Source organism: Eleutherodactylus coqui, chromosome 4, assembly GCF_035609145.1.
Source record: "Eleutherodactylus coqui strain aEleCoq1 chromosome 4, aEleCoq1.hap1, whole genome shotgun sequence".
Lineage (NCBI taxonomy): Eukaryota > Metazoa > Chordata > Amphibia > Anura > Eleutherodactylidae > Eleutherodactylus > Eleutherodactylus coqui.
The window spans coordinates 288,468,011-288,480,796 of record NC_089840.1 but is presented as its reverse complement, the minus strand read 5'-3'; the positions used below and the strand labels follow the sequence as shown (position 1 = coordinate 288,480,796).

The window sequence follows — 12,786 nt, the reverse complement described above, 5'->3', positions numbered from 1 at the left end:
GTTAGATTGGCTCTGGTATCACATCCTTGCGGTAAGGTTGGCTCTGGTATCGTATCTAAGTAGTAAGCTTGGTTCTGGCACCATATCGATTTAGCAAGGTTGTCTCTGGTATCATACCTATGTAGTAAGCTCAGTTCTGTTCCCGTATCTACACCGTAAGCTTGGTTCTGTTACCATATTGATGTAGCATGCTCTGTTCTGGCACCGTATCTATGCAGTTAGATTGGCTCTGGTATCACATCCTTGCGGTAAGGTTGGCTCTGGTATCGTATCTAGGTAGTAAGCTTGGTTCTGTTATCTTTCCTACATAGTAAGCTTGGTTCTGATACTTTGTGTATGAAGTAAGCTTGGTTCTGTTATCTTTCCTACATAGTAAGCTTGGTTCTGGCACCATATCGATTTAGCAAGGTTGTCTCTGGTATCATACCTATGTAGTAAGCTCAGTTCTGTTCCCGTATCTACACCGTAAGCTTGGTTCTGTTACCATATTGATGTAGCAAGCTCTGTTCTGGCACCATATCTATGCAGTTAGATTGGCTCTGGTATCACATCCTTGCGGTAAGATTGGCTCTGGTATCGTATCTAAGTAGTAAGCTTGGTTCTGGCACCATATCGATTTAGCAAGGTTGTCTCTGGTATCATACCTATGTAGTAAGCTCAGTTCTGTTCCCGTATCTACACCGTAAGCTTGGTTCTGTTACCATATTGATGTAGCAAGCTCTGTTCTGGCACCGTATCTATGCAGTTAGATTGGCTCTGGTATCACATCCTTGCGGTAAGGTTGGCTCTGGTATCGTATCTAGGTAGTAAGCTTGGTTCTGGTACCATCTGTAATAACCTTGTCTTTGCACCGTATCTATGTAGTAAGCTCGTCTCTGGTATCGTATGCATGTAGCTAGAATGAATAGCAGAGGAAGATTCCAGAACTTAATGTGGTTCCAGTGAAAAACAGCTTTATTTAAACAGCAGGGACTAACGATCACACAGAGCATTTACAGTAGCAAGTGGAGGAAATTGTACAAATCTCATCCACCGGTTACAGAAAGTATCCGCACCAAATGTATCCGCTCTGCGGGAATTCATGGCGGATTTCACCCTCCGCAGTGTAATGGATGAATTTACAAACCCGGCAGGAGATGCGCAGCATGAGAACATTTGCAGATGACACAAAAGCATGTACAGGAATTAACACGAGAGGACGAAATACGGGTACATGTAGATCTGTATACGGGGGCAAGAGGATCTGGAGAGGTTGGGGACAGAAATGTGCGGTTCTGCACACGGGCAGAGGGAATCCATGTCACCATTACACACTAAATGGGAAACCACTGGGGACCCCGACATGGAGAAGGACTTGGGGGTTTTAGTTAACTGTAGACTTAACTGGAGCAACCAGTGTCAGGCAGCTGCTGCCAAGGCAAATAGGATCATAAGGGCATCAGAAGAGGTCTAGGGGCGCATGATGGGAACATTGTTCCTCCACTTTACAAGTCACTGGTCAGACCACACATGGGATATTGTGGACAGTTTTGGGCACCGGTACTCACGAAGGGCATATCAGAGCTTGAGCGGGTAGAAAGGCGGGCAACTAAAGTAATAAATGGAATGGGCGGACTACAATACCCAGAGAGGTTATCAGAATTGGGGTTATTTATTTTAGGGGGAAAAAAAAGACAGTTGAGGGACGACCTCATAGGTATGTATAAATATATCAGGGGACAATCCAGAGATCTCTCCCGTCATCTATTATACCCAGGACTGTAACAAGGGGGCGCTCTAATATCTATGCATAAATATATCAGGGGACAGTACAGAGATCTCTCCCATCATCTATTATACCCAGGACTGTAACAAGGGGGCGCTCTAATAACTATGTATAAATATATCAGGGGTCAGTACAGAGATCTCTCCCATCATCTATTATACCCAGGACTGTAACAAGGGGCGCTCTAATAACAATGTATAGACATATCAGAGGTCAGTACAGAAATCTCTCCCATCATCTATTATACCCAGGACTGTAACAAGGGGGCGCTCTAATAACTATGTATAGATATATGAGAGAACAATACAGAGATCTTTCCCATGATCTGCCTATACCAAGCACTGTGACTGTAACACAGGGGCGCTCTCTACATTTAGAGTGTAGGGGGCACGGCCCATGTAGGATTAGTCTGTTGTCTTGTGTAGGGGCACGGCCCCTGTAGGGTTAGTCTGTTGTCTTGCGTAGGGGCATGGCCCATATAGGGTTAGTCTAGTCTGTTGTCTTGCGTAGGTGTGGGCACAGCCCATGTAGGGTTAGTCTGGTCTGTTGTCTTGCGTAGGGGCACAGCCCATGTAGGATTAGTCTGGTCTGTTGTCTTGCAGAGGGGCACGACTCATGTAGGGTTGGTCTGGTCTGTTGTCTTGCGAGGTGTGGGCACAGCCCATGTAGGATTAGTCTGGTCTGCTGTCTTGCGTAGGGGCACGGCCCATGTAGGATTAGTCTGGTCTGCTGTCTTGCGTAGGGGCACGGCCCATTTGGGTTAATCTGGTCTGTTGTCTTGCGTAGGGGCACAGCCCATGTAGGATTAGTCTGGTCTGCTGTCTTGCACGGTGTGGGCACGGCCCATGTAGAGTTAGTCTGGTCTGTTGTCTTGCGAGGTGTGGGCATGTCCCATGTAGAGTTAGTCTGGTCTGTTATCTTGCGAGGTGTGGGCACGGCCCATGTAGAGTTAGTCTGGTCTGTTATCTTGCACGGTGTGGGCACGGCCCATGTAGAGTTAGTCTGGTCTGTTGTCTTGCGAGGTGTGGGCATGTCCCATGTAGAGTTAGTCTGGTCTGTTATCTTGCGAGGTGTGGGCACGGCCCATGTAGAGTTAGTCTGGTCTGTTATCTTGCGAGGTGTGGGCACGGCCCATGTAGAGTTAGTCTGGTCTGCTGTCTTGCGTGGTGTGGGCACGTCCCATGTAGAGTTAGTCTGGTCTGTTATCTTGCGAGGTGTGGGCACGGCCATGTAGGGTTGGTCTGGTCTATTGTCTTGCACACATGGGGTTGATCTGGTCCACCATATTGTAGGGGAGGGGAAAAGCAGGTTTCTACACAGAACATGTCTGTCCTGAGCTTATGCATGAAGAGCACCAGCAGCTGTAAGCAAGCGACCAGAAACCTGGGGCATTCCTTCAGCGATGGTGAATGTCTTGGTTCACTTGACGGCAGCAGAGGCCATCCTGATGAGATGACTGTGCTAAATCCAGGCTGGCAATTATCAGGAACCACAAGGCACAACCCAGGGGTGTTCAGCTGCCTGCATGTTGCAGCTTTGCTTCCTCTAGGGATCGGATCCCACGCGGCGGCCTCCCCTCGCGCCTCCTTCCGGCCAGGACCCCACGCAGCGGCCTCCCTTCGCGCCTCCTTCCGGCCAGGACCCCACGCGGCGGCCTCCCTTCGCGCCTCCTTCCGGCCAGGACCCCACGCGGCGGCCTCCCTTCGCGCCTCCTTCCGGCCAGGACCCCACGCGGCGGCCTCCCTTCGCGCCTCCTTCCAGCCAGGACCCCACGCGGCGGCCTCCCTTCGCGCCTCCTTCCGGGTAGGACCCCACGTGGCAGCCTCCCTTCGCCCCTCCTTCCGGCCAGGACCCCACGCGCCTCCTTCCAGCCAGGACCCCACACAGCAGCATCAGAGCAACTTTATTTTTTTTGTCATTTTTAATCTTTTAATAAGAAAATATTGTGATCTGATGCAGCCGCCCCCCAACCTCCTGGAGAGGGCGGCGGTCACAACCCCCGGTTATAGAAGAGCATCTCTTCCTTTGTTCTTTCCTTCAGTTCTTCCTCCAGATCGTCTCGTCTGATCTGAAATAGATTGTAGCAGAACATGAGCTAAATGTGAAGTACCTGCCGCCCCGGATAAGTAAAAGGGCCCCATTTTTATCCGTGGTTGCACGGCTCCATACGGACACGCACCGATCCTTTCTGTGGGAAGAGGCTGAACGATAAAGGAACCATCATTGCAAACGCGATGAGAGCGGCCAGGTGATTGAGCAGGGTGAACATCCGCGGATTCTTCATCATATGGGAACTGCGGCAAGACGGGGAGACGCAGCGTTAACGCACCAGAAGAGCGCTGAAAGAGCAAAGGAGAGCGCCACTCACCGACTCATCAGAGAGGGAATCAACGCGGTGACTCCGAGCAGAGCCGCCCGGGACAATGCCGTCTCTTGCACAGCCTGAAAGAATAGAAGAGATGGTGAAGAGGATGGTCACGTCTCTGTGGCGGTCTACTAGCAAGTCTCCTCTACTCTGACCGCCACTGCGTATCGTCTCATGTCCTCGTTTCACTTCTTTAGTGTGTAGCCCGCCTTGTAACTTCCAGCCGGTCTCTCCGTCAGCCATAGTTACAGATTTTCTTCACCTGGTTGCCCCTAGTGCCCATTGCCTCTGGCATTACCTGCACTGAGGTGTGCACTACCTGTAGACTGTGTGCGGGAGGGACAGGAGACAGACCGTACCTTCTGTGCAGCTTTGTTAGACGTTCCGACCACGTTACCCTCTTGATCCACGACCTGAACCTCCTGTTCTACTTCAGGATATCTCATCAGTAGAACGCTCAGTCCTCCTAGCAGCGCTGAAAAACACACGCAAGGCATTGATGCCCCCCTTACTATGACACTGGAGGGGTGGTGGGCACCCAGGTGTTGTCTAACCCTCAGCGGCTTACCATAGAGTGGCGTTGGGAGGATTCTACCAAAGAAGATGTGGCTGGCCGGACTGCGGATGCCGAGTCTCTTCATTGCGAGCGCTGGAGCAGCCTGCAGAAGAAGACGACAATGACGGGTCTACTCCCTGTCCGTGTCATGTGACCTGCGGAGACGGATACGAACCCCCATGCAGCTGAGGTAGACAATGGACGCGGACAGGTATAGCGGGTGCTGGGACTTCCCCTCCTGCAAGAAGAGACAGTCACTTATTTTGGCTGCGCTAAGCGCTGCCAGCCGATCCTTGGAGACGCCGCTTACCTGCAGAGAGCGGTTCCTGTGCACAAGGGTAAATCCGGCATTGTACGTCTGGAAGGGAAGCTGTGGGACAAGAACTAGATTATTGCAGGATGTAGCAGAGCCAAGCGTGCAGCTCTGAGCCGAGACTGGCCGTACCTGAAAGAGGAAGGCGGATGCGACGGTCCTGTGTGGAAACAACGCCGTCACTGCCTGTTAAACATACAAGACCTGTCAGGCCATGTGGTCTCCCCATTAGTCAGAGTGATAACCAATCCCCCCCCCCCCCGAGTCGTAAAACTCACCAGCGGCGCGCCCAGAAACAAATACGCTGCAATGCAGAAAAAGCCTCGTTACGATGCAGTCACGTGATCAGAGCGGCTACACAGACCGGATTTTGTGTCGCACGTGGTGCTACAACGTCATGTGACATTGTAGCACCCCGTGTGAGGATTTTTTTTTTGGCGGGGGAGGGGGGGTTATATTAATTGATTCATTAAAGGGCTGTGATTGGTTCATTGAGGGATGGCTTCCATTGGCTGAGCCATGGCGCTCATGAACCAATCACAGCTAGCCCTTCTTAGAGGCGGGGATTTTGATCTTCCAATACAGGAGGGGCTGGCAGAAGACTAAAGACAAGTGCCGGAGGTGAAGAGGAGGCGCTCCGGAAATGACAGCGCCTCTTAGGCCATATATTTTTTTCCTGTTTAGGGCTTTTATAGTAGGATTTCCTACAGTCAAAAGTTGCATCGCATAAAAAACGCCTTTTTAATGCAACAAAAAGGAAACATGGGCTAAAAAATTGCAAATCACGGCTGTTTCGAGCATGCCGCGCTTTTGTATTCTCGCAGTCTAGAAAACATGGCTGGTGAGGAAGAGCCTATAGGAAAGCATGGGCTCCACATACATGTGATCTGTAGCCCCGCCTCATACGTCATCAACGGAAAAATAAAAAGGTTATGGCGTTTAAAAAGTGGAGATTAAAATCCACAAAAAACTGTCGCATCCTTATATTGGTCACTAAGGGGTTAAAAACGCATACCTGTAAATAAACTTGGTGCATCTCTGGCTGTTGGATCCACATTTCTGGCGCCACTTTTTTCGGCAGTTGGGAAAAATGTCAAAAGACAGGCAAAAAAAAAGGGCACAAAGCCCGGTGGCGTGCGCCATAATTTCGACTTTTTTACACCACAATTGTCATCCACAAGCCGCGATGCGTTGGGCTGCGCACAGCTGAGGGGTTGTTACAGCTGTATCTGCAGCCTGCACTCCAGAGCGCACACATGATATCCTGCACCGATACATTGTAACAAACGCTCAGGACAAAAGATGTGTGCTCAGCTCATGGTGCTGATACACTGGAACAAACCATGAACCCCCGTCCCCTAGATGTACATTATGAATGTTTCCACTCACTGACAACAAGCAGTGATCTCGGCGAGAGATTCAAGCAAGAGGAAGATTATAGCCGCAACGTAGATGGTTAAAGGGGTCTTCTCACATCCACCGCGAGGGCTAGCGCCTACCGGAATAACCAGGTCCCCGGACCCCCGGGAGGTGGTGGGATTTTCAGGTGCGTATGTATGAGGTTAGGGAAGTAGAAGGAGCTCTAGTTAAATAAGAATGGAAATAGCCACGCCCACTATCTCAAAGAAGGCGTGGCCAAACATTGAAGATATTTAGAGTCACTGCAGGTGACACTACGTTACGCTTACCTGGCGGTCTGAACAGTAGGGGGAGCACTTGGCTGGAATCCGGGTGCACTGAGGCCTTAGGATGAAAAATCACACGTGAAATACACGTCAGCACGAGGGGGGCTCCACACTGCTCCCCCCCAACACAGACACAAATCCCATCATACCTAAAGAGCCCCCAACCCCAAGGAGAAAGCCCCCAACCCAGAAAACACCCCTGTCCATTGAGAATGGCCCCATGCCTGGAGGACCACCAGTCCCAGAGACTCTTCCCGAAGACCCCACTCACCTCACAGAGTTTCGCGGCCTCGATCACCTGTAGGACACAAGAAGGATAAATTACAACCAGCGGTCAGGGTGCCGCCAACATACCGCAGCCCGCAGTATAGCCCGCCGCACCTTCTGCTCATCCGCCTTCTGCTCTGTATTCCTGGGTCCTAGAGCCTCCAGCAAGGATTTAGATTTCTGGATTTCTGCCTGAATCAGAAGACGTTAATCACATGATCACATACCAGCCAATCACAGCCTGAACACCAGCAACAACTGTTGGTAGAAAAATAGATACCCCGGCCGTGCCGTAGACGCGAGCGTCCGCCTCGGCCGTATACACGCGCGTCCGCCTCGGCCGTATACACACGCGTCCGGCCCGGCCGTGCCCTTTTGTTTTCAGGGTGCGTTCACACGTAGGAGAAATGCTGCGGATCCGCCGAACCGGAAGCATTTCCACATCAAAACGCACAACCCTCATCCTGCAAGAGCTACTGAGCGCCCCCACCGTGTGCAGCACATGACCAGCGACGCTTAGTGGCCCTTGCTGGCTGAGGGCAGCGGCGGTACAGATTCACGTGGGCTGCAGATCCACAGCTGAATACCGGAGGGCTGGGAGGATTTTGCTGCAGAATTTGTCACAAAATGTTCAGCTGCAGGAAAACCGCAGCATTTCCCCAAGACTCCTCTGTCCCCCTATTATCCTCCCCCTCCAGACAACTCCATTCCCTCTAGAACCCCCTGTTCCCCCGCCTTCAGACAATTCTGTCCCCTCTATGCCCCTCTGTTCCCCCGCCTCCAAACCTCTCTGTTCCTCCGCCTCCATACAACTCCGTCCCCTCTGTTCCCTCGCCTCAAGACAACTCAATCTCCTCTAGACCCCTCTGGTCCCCCGCCTACAGACAACTCCATCCCCTGTGGACCCCTCTGTTCCCCCCGCCTCCAGACAACTCCGTCCCCTCTGTTCCCCCGCCTCCAGACAACTCCATCCCCTCTGTTCCCCCGCCTCCAGACAACTCCATCCCCTCTGTTCCCCCGCCTCCAGACAACTCCATCCCCTCTGTTCCCCCGCCTCCAGACAACTCCATCCCCTCTGTTCCCCCGCCTCCAGACAACTCCATCCCCTCTAGACCCCTCTGTTCCTCCGCCTACAGACCGCTCTGTCCCACCGCCTGCAGACAACTCTGTCCCCTCTAGACCCCTCTGTTCCCCCGCCTCCAGACAACTCCATCCCCTCTGTTCCCCCGCCTCCAGACAACTCCGTCCCCTCTAGACCCCTCTGTTCCTCCGCCTACAGACAGCTCTGTCCCCTCTGTTCCACCGCCTGCAGACAACTCTGTCCCCTCTAGACCCCTCTGTTCTTCTGCCTCAAAGACAACTCCATCACCTCAAGACCCCTCTGTTCCCCCGCCTCCAGACAACTCCATCCCCTATGGTCCCCCGCCTCCAGACAACTCCATCCCCTATGGTCCCCCGCCTCCAGACAACTCCATCCCCTATGGTCCCCCGCCTCCAGACAACTCCATCCCCTATGGTCCCCCGCCTCCAGACAACTCCATCCCCTATGGTCCCCCGCCTCCAGACAACTCCATCCCCTATGGTCCCCCGCCTCCAGACAACTCCATCCCCTATGGTCCCCCGCCTCCAGACAACTCCATCCCCTATGGTCCCCCGCCTCCAGACAACTCCATCCCCTATGGTCCCCCGCCTCCAGACAACTCCATCCCCTATGGTCCCCCGCCTCCAGACAACTCCATCCCCTATGGTCCCCCGCCTCCAGACAACTCCATCCCCTATGGTCCCCCGCCTCCAGACAACTCCATCCCCTATGGTCCCCCGCCTCCAGACAACTCCATCCCCTATGGTCCCCCGCCTCCAGACAACTCCATCCCCTATGGTCCCCCGCCTCCAGACAACTCCATCCCCTATGGTCCCCCGCCTCCAGACAACTCCATCCCCTATGGTCCCCCGCCTCCAGACAACTCCATCCCCTATGGTCCCCCGCCTCCAGACAACTCCATCCCCTATGGTCCCCCGCCTCCAGACAACTCCATCCCCTATGGTCCCCCGCCTCCAGACAACTCCATCCCCTATGGTCCCCCGCCTCCAGACAACTCCATCCCCTATGGTCCCCCGCCTCCAGACAACTCCATCCCCTATGGTCCCCCGCCTCCAGACAACTCCATCCCCTATGGTCCCCCGCCTCCAGACAACTCCATCCCCTATGGTCCCCCGCCTCCAGACAACTCCATCCCCTATGGTCCCCCGCCTCCAGACAACTCCATCCCCTATGGTCCCCCGCCTCCAGACAACTCCATCCCCTATGGTCCCCCGCCTCCAGACAACTCCATCCCCTATGGTCCCCCGCCTCCAGACAACTCCATCCCCTATGGTCCCCCGCCTCCAGACAACTCCATCCCCTATGGTCCCCCGCCTCCAGACAACTCCATCCCCTATGGTCCCCCGCCTCCAGACAACTCCATCCCATATGGTCCCCCGCCTCCAGACAACTCCATCCCCTATGGTCCCCCGCCTCCAGACAACTCCATCCCCTATGGTCCCCCGCCTCCAGACAACTCCATCCCCTATGGTCCCCCGCCTCCAGACAACTCCATCCCCTATGGTCCCCCGCCTCCAGACAACTCCATCCCCTATGGTCCCCCGCCTCCAGACAACTCCATCCCCTATGGTCCCCCGCCTCCAGACAACTCCATCCCCTATGGTCCCCCGCCTCCAGACAACTCCATCCCCTATGGTCCCCCGCCTCCAGACAACTCCATCCCCTATGGTCCCCCGCCTCCAGACAACTCCATCCCCTATGGTCCCCCGCCTCCAGACAACTCCATCCCCTATGGTCCCCCGCCTCCAGACAACTCCATCCCCTATGGTCCCCCGCCTCCAGACAACTCCATCCCCTATGGTCCCCCGCCTCCAGACAACTCCATCCCCTATGGTCCCTCGCCTCCAGACAACTCCATCCCCTATGGTCCCCCGCCTCCAGACAACTCCGACGCTCTAGAAATTCAGTGCATGAAAAATGGACCAATAGTAATGTGTGTGTACACCCATGTGACCTCCTTATGCGCTGCACGTTTATGCTTTCTTTATGTCCTCTGTTTTTATTTTCTGAAGGCGCCTCCATTCTATCCTACTATTGCTCATTAATGACCAGTGAAATATGGAGCGCAGATATGGCCTCCGTGTGGCGCTCCTCTCTCATGCGCCCAGAGACTTCAGACCGGAGTAGGACACGCCGCGACTATTCCTACAGTCCGTGTAATAACACACCAGTCTGTGTCGTGTCGGCGACTGGAACGGTCAGCTGTACATACAGTGCGAGGAACCTAACATTAAAGAGAACATACCCACCGCCACCCTCAAGCCCCGTCACCCTCTCCACACATCACCCACCGCCACCCTCAAGCCCCGTCACCCTCTCCACACACCACCCAGCGCCACCCTCACCTCCCGTCACCCTCTCCACACACCACCCAGCGCCACCCTCACCTCCCGTCACCCTCTCCACACACCACCCAGCGCCACCCTCACCTCCCGTCACCCTCTCCACACATCACCCACCGCCACCCTCACCTCCCGTCACCCTCTCCACACATCACCCACCGCCACCCTCACCTCCCGTCACCCTCTCCACACATCACCCACCGCCACCCTCACCTCCCGTCACCCTCTCCACACATCACCCACCGCCACCCTCACCTCCCGTCACCCTCTCCACACATCACCCACCGCCACCCTCACCTCCCGTCACCCTCTCCACACATCACCCACCGCCACCCTCACCTCCCGTCACCCTCTCCACACATCACCCACCGCCACCCTCACCTCCCGTCACCCTCTCCACACATCACCCACCGCCACCCTCACCTCCCGTCACCCTCTCCACACATCACCCACCGCCACCCTCACCTCCCGTCACCCTCTCCACACATCACCCACGGCCACCCTCACCTCCCGTCACCCTCTCCACACATCACCCACGGCCACCCTCACCTCCCGTCACCCTCTCCACACATCACCCACGGCCACCCTCACCTCCCGTCACCCTCTCCACACATCACCCACGGCCACCCTCACCTCCCGTCACCCTCTCCACACATCACCCACGGCCACCCTCACCTCCCGTCACCCTCTCCACACATCACCCACGGCCACCCTCACCTCCCGTCACCCTCTCCACACATCACCCACGGCCACCCTCACCTCCCGTCACCCTCTCCACACATCACCCACGGCCACCCTCACTTCCCGTCACCCTCTCCACACATCACCCACCGCCACCCTCACCTCCCGTCACCCTCTCCACACATCACCCACCGCCACCCTCACCTCCCGTCACCCTCTCCACACATCACCCACCGCCACCCTCACCTCCCGTCACCCTCTCCACACATCACCCACCGCCACCCTCACCTCCCGTCACCCTCTCCACACATCACCCACCGCCACCCTCACCTCCCGTCACCCTCTACACATCACCACCCTCTACTCATCACCCACCACTACCCTCTGCTCCTGTATCCCACCGCCACCATCTCTTCCTTTCACACAGTGCCACCCTCACACAACACTCTCTCCACGTATCAACCACCGCCACCCTCAACCTCTCTCCGCATCACCCACTGCCACCTTCTCCTTCCATCACCACCCTCTCGGCGCATCACCCACCCTCACTGCCCACCGCCACCCTCTCCTCCCACTACCCACCCCCTGCTGTAACTTACGTGAGATGCCAGTAACACGCTGGGATTCAGGACTTCGTGCCAGTGGGCATTTCTCTGCAGAAAGGACTGAACAATAGAATGGCAGTGGGTCAGTGAGCGCCACAACCCCCCGCTGCCACCCCCACTATTCTTCCAGAATCAGACTGGTATAATGAGGGGCACTTATTGGTGGGGGAGTAAAGAGGCCGGACACTTAGTAAGGAGCTGGTATAATGAGGGGGGCACTTAGTGGAGGGCCAACATAGCGAGGGGACACTTATTAATGGGGGGCTGGTATAATGAGGTGTGGGGGCAGTTATTAATGGGGGGCTGCTATAATGAGGTGTGGGGGCAGTTATTAATGGGGGGTTGGTATAATGAGGTGTGGGGGCACTTATTAATGGGGGGTTGGTATAATGAGGTGTGGGGGCACTTATTAATGGGGGGCTGGTATAATGAGGTGTGGGGGCACTTATTAATGGGGGGTTGGTATAATGAGGTGTGGGGGCACTTATTAATGGGGGGCTGGTATAATGAGGTGTGGGGGCACTTATTAATGGGGGGCTGGTATAATGAGGTGTGGGGGCACTTATTAGTTGGGGATTGGCATAACAAGGTTGGAGGAACAGGTAGGTGACCATCTCTGCACGCATTAGTGGGGGTAGTTATTAGTGAGAGGCAGGTAGGTGACCTCCTCTGGACTCTTTATGGGGCAGGTAGGTGACCTCCCCTTTATGCATCAGTGGGGGTAGTTATTAGGGGGGGGCAGGTAGGTGTCCTCCTATGGACTCTTTATGGGGCAGGTAGGTGACCTCCCCTTTATGCATCAGTAGGGGTAGTTATTAGGGGGGGCAGGTAGGTGACCTTCTCTGCACACATTAATGGGGTAGTTATCAGTGGGGCAGGTAGGTGTCCTACTATGGACTCTTTATGGGGCAGGTAGATGACCTCCTCTGCACACATTATTGGGGCTCGGCGCCCCCAGCAAAAGCAGTACGACAAGACCGCAGGGATGCCGGTTACCTGGGAGCCCGGAGGAGATAACCAGGGCGCAGACATGATGGGTGCTCCGCGCTCAGCCGTCCCCCGGAAACAATGAGCAGAAGAACCGTTCCGGCCGCGGCTTCTCCCG

The 12,786-nt window shown here is 55.0% G+C and overlaps 1 protein-coding gene across 1 annotated transcript; it reads right to left on the bottom strand.

Moving 5' to 3' along the window:
* Nucleotides 1-3,490: 3,490 nt before the first annotated feature.
* On the bottom strand, nucleotides 3,491-12,786 carry SFXN4 (sideroflexin 4). Its single transcript, XM_066601370.1, has 14 exons — nucleotides 12,678-12,786; nucleotides 11,676-11,741; nucleotides 7,066-7,143; nucleotides 6,956-6,982; nucleotides 6,688-6,742; nucleotides 5,278-5,303; nucleotides 5,132-5,185; nucleotides 4,997-5,056; nucleotides 4,862-4,924; nucleotides 4,699-4,789; nucleotides 4,490-4,605; nucleotides 4,134-4,207; nucleotides 3,945-4,059; nucleotides 3,491-3,833 (listed from the first exon to the last, which is right to left on the bottom strand). The coding sequence occupies exons 1-14, from the start codon at nucleotides 12,711-12,713 to the stop codon at nucleotides 3,756-3,758; spliced, it is 939 nt and encodes a 312-aa protein (XP_066457467.1). The 5' UTR covers nucleotides 12,714-12,786; the 3' UTR covers nucleotides 3,491-3,755.